Here is a 3,171-nt window from a genome sequence, read left to right as displayed (position 1 = left end):
TCCCCTGGGTGGGCGCCGGGGGCTCAGGGGCGGCTGCCCTGCTCGATCTGCTGGTGCTGGCTGCGCACGGCGAAGCGGTTGACGTGCACGGGGATGGGCACCACGATCTTGGGGTTGCGGACGGGCTCCCCTGAGCGGTTGTTGACGTTGCCGGCCTTGATGCGTTTCCACTTGGCGCGGCGGTTCTGGAACCAGATCTTGACCTGCACCTCGCTGAGCTTGAGGGCGTGGGCGATCTGGGAGCGCTCGGTCAGGCTCAGGTACTTCTTGCAGTGAAACTCCTTCTCCAGCTCCAGCAGCTGCTCGCTGGTGAAGGCCGTGCGTCGCCGCCGGCTCTTGCCTGGGTTGGACCCGGGCGGCGCCTGCTCCCCGCCCGCGCCGCCCTTGGGCTTGGGCTTGGGCCCCAGGGGCCCGCGCTCGGCCCCGTCCAGGAAGCTCTCGTCCTCGCTGTCCCCCGCGGAGCTCTCCTCCTCCCGCTCGCTGCAGGGCGTCGCGGCCGACTTCACCTCCAGCTTCTCCTCGTCGGAGCTGTACACCTTCCCATCTGCGGCCGAGAGACAGAGCGTTAGCCGGTGCCGGCTGGGGCGTGCAAACCGTGCCCCCGGGGGCCTGGCTGCAACCAACCCCCAGGCCCTAGTATAGACAGTGCTCCCCACACCGCACCGTGCGAAGGCACCGCAGGGCAGTGGGGCCTTGCACACCAGCCCCAGTGCCTGCCCTGTCCCTCCTGCTCCCAGGCAGCCGCCGTCGCAGGTGCAAGCTCAGGAGACCGCGCAAGGGCCCCAGGGGAGCATGAAGGTGCTGGGTGCCAGGCCCTGCCTCTCTGCCGGGGGGGGCCAGCCCCAGTTTGCAACTGGTCTGAAGCTACGGGATGGCCTGGCCTGGAGCTAGAGGTGAGGCAGGGGCTGGGTTGCTCTGGGACCGTGTAGCCAGCCGCGTGGGTCACAGCACAACACCAGAGCGGCCAGTTACTGCGTCAGACCGTGGGCCCATCCTGCCCGGTTGCACTGCGGCCCCCCCTTAACGCACTCCTTGCAAACCCGTGACCCTCGCTCCGGTCCCTGCTGCGTTTACGTTTGTCCCAGGGAAGCAGCCTTAGTGGCTCCCATTGCTAAGAGGGGCTGACAGCTTGACTTGGGGGCTTTAGCCACCGACCCCATGGCGCATCAGAAGGGCAGCGTCGCGCAGTGGCGGAGAGTGGAGGCTAGAGGGAGGACGACGGGTCCGAGCAGGGGTTTCCCCTGGTCCACGCTCCCTTGCAGCCTCCAGCATTTAAGGGCCAATGCAGAGGCCGTGCCCCTCACTCCCGCGCTCAGTAACTGCTGCTGCCCCTTCCCTCCAAGCGTGTGTCCAGGCCCTGTGGATCTGGCGCGCTCAGCTTCCCCCACGGCTGGCGGCCACGGGTCCTGCACCTGAATCCCACGCTGGGTGGACCAGCCCGCCCGGCTCCTAGCTTTAAACCTGCTCGTTGCGGGTCTGTGATAGCTCCCTAGCGACTTTCTCTTCACCCTTCAGTGTTTTCTAACCAATCTGACAGCACTGCCCCCTGCCCACGCTCCGGCACCAGCAAAGGGGCACCCCCGCCCCACGCAGGGCACCGCCAAGCCCTGCACAGCTGAGGCCCGGGCTCACCAGCGCAGCCACGGCTGAGCCCTGCAGTGCACACCCTGCGTGTTTGGGCACAGCGAAGCATTCCCGGCCTCAGTCTGGCCTGAGGCCCCTCGATGGCCTGCAGAGCCGCGTCGGGGGGCAAAGCGTGCGGCCAGCAGGGACCTGCCACGGGGAAGAGCCTACCTGGCATACGAGGTGCTGAGGAGCTCCCAGCCCCGCACCCGCCCCGCGCCGTGCCTGGCAGCCCTGCCGCGAGCAGCTCGCGGCTCCGTGACTCCCGCGGCGCAGAGCAGCCTCCACAAGCGCAGGCTGCAGCAGCCGCCAGCACCAAGGCCTGCCCCGAGCACGCACCCCTTCATGCAGTGCCGGGGGGGTCTCAGGGCTGGGGCCACTGGCTGGGATCTGCCCTGGGGGGAGGGGCTGTCCGGGGGCACTGGAGTCCGTCCAAGCACTGCCCTGCAGGGGCGCGGCCTGGCGCAGCCTCCAGGGAAGCGTTGGTGCCTGGGCATCGCCTTGGCTGGGATCGGGCCCTGAGCCCCCAGGGCAGGGATGTGCCGGGCAGTGGGGGCACACGTGCATGCACCCACGGGTCTGTCACGGCTCCGGTCCCAGAAGGGCCCAGCAACGAGACACTTCCCCGTGGAGCGGGTCCCACGCGGCGCATCCCCTAGCCGAAACGCCCCCATCCCGCGTCCTGCGCGGGGGCCGGTCAAGAGCCCCGGGGGTGAGCGTGCCCCGGCCGCAGCGCAGGGCCCCGTGAGCCGGCCTGCTCCGCCTGGACAACAGCGGCCCGAGAGAGCCCGACTCTGCCAGGGCTCCCACCAGCCTCTCCCCGGGCGCTCCCGGCACATCCAGGCCACGGCGCAGCCACGCAGCGAGCCACGACCCGGCCGCTGCCCCGGCTTTGCAAGCAGGCCGGTGAGCGAAGGCATCGGGGCTGCTCCCTGCCCTGGGCACGGCCTGGACGGACGGCCTCCCCCGCCCGGCTGTCTGTGACCCCCACACCCACCCCTGACCCCTCCACGCAGCAGGTCAGGCCCCAGGGCCTCGTCCTGTAAACACGACAGGGTGCACATGCCCCACGCGTGGGAGAGGCCAGGCGGGGGGAAACTCCCGCGTCCTGCACAGACGGCCCCCACAAGCACGTCCCCCGTCCCAAGGGCATCGCTTCAGCCAGAGGATCCAGCTGGCACCGGCATTGCTGCCTGCCCCGATGCCCGGCTCAGCGAAGTGCTGGGGCTGGATGGGCACACGGCGCGTCTTCGGGGGTGCCAGGCTGGGGGGGGCGATTCCCAGGGCCCTGTAGTGCTGTGTTCGCAGCAAGGGGAGGCTGGCGGCGCCTTGCTCCTGGGGGCTCCAGGCCACCGTGGGGGCGCTGAGCAGGCGGCTGAAAGGGGCAGTGGCCGGAGGGACGTCTCGCTGCTTCCGCAGAGCCGGAGCCGGGCCCTTGGACCCGACCCCATGCAGCAGGCAGGGGCCAAGGCAGGGGAGGAAGGGGCGCAGGCACCAGCGCCTGCAGTGCCAGCGTGTGCGGGGCGGCGCGGGGCCGGGGCAGGAGGG

General features: G+C 70.4%; 1 protein-coding gene across 1 annotated transcript; it reads right to left on the bottom strand.

The window, feature by feature from the left end:
• Window positions 1-22: 22 nt before the first annotated feature.
• On the bottom strand, window positions 23-1,160 carry LOC109291055 (homeobox protein GBX-1-like). The gene is made up of 2 exons (XM_019507915.1): window positions 1,127-1,160; window positions 23-760 (listed from the first exon to the last, which is right to left on the bottom strand). The coding sequence occupies exons 1-2, from the start codon at window positions 1,158-1,160 to the stop codon at window positions 24-26; spliced, it is 771 nt and encodes a 256-aa protein (XP_019363460.1). The 3' UTR covers window position 23.
• Window positions 1,161-3,171: the final 2,011 nt, after the last annotated feature.

The sequence above is a fragment of the Gavialis gangeticus genome, unplaced genomic scaffold (genome assembly GCF_001723915.1).
Source record: "Gavialis gangeticus isolate Ggan-Ray unplaced genomic scaffold, GavGan_comp1, whole genome shotgun sequence".
Taxonomy (NCBI): Eukaryota; Metazoa; Chordata; order Crocodylia; family Gavialidae; genus Gavialis; species Gavialis gangeticus.
Note: the sequence above shows the minus strand (reverse complement) of the source record. Positions and strands in the feature narration are given on the sequence as shown.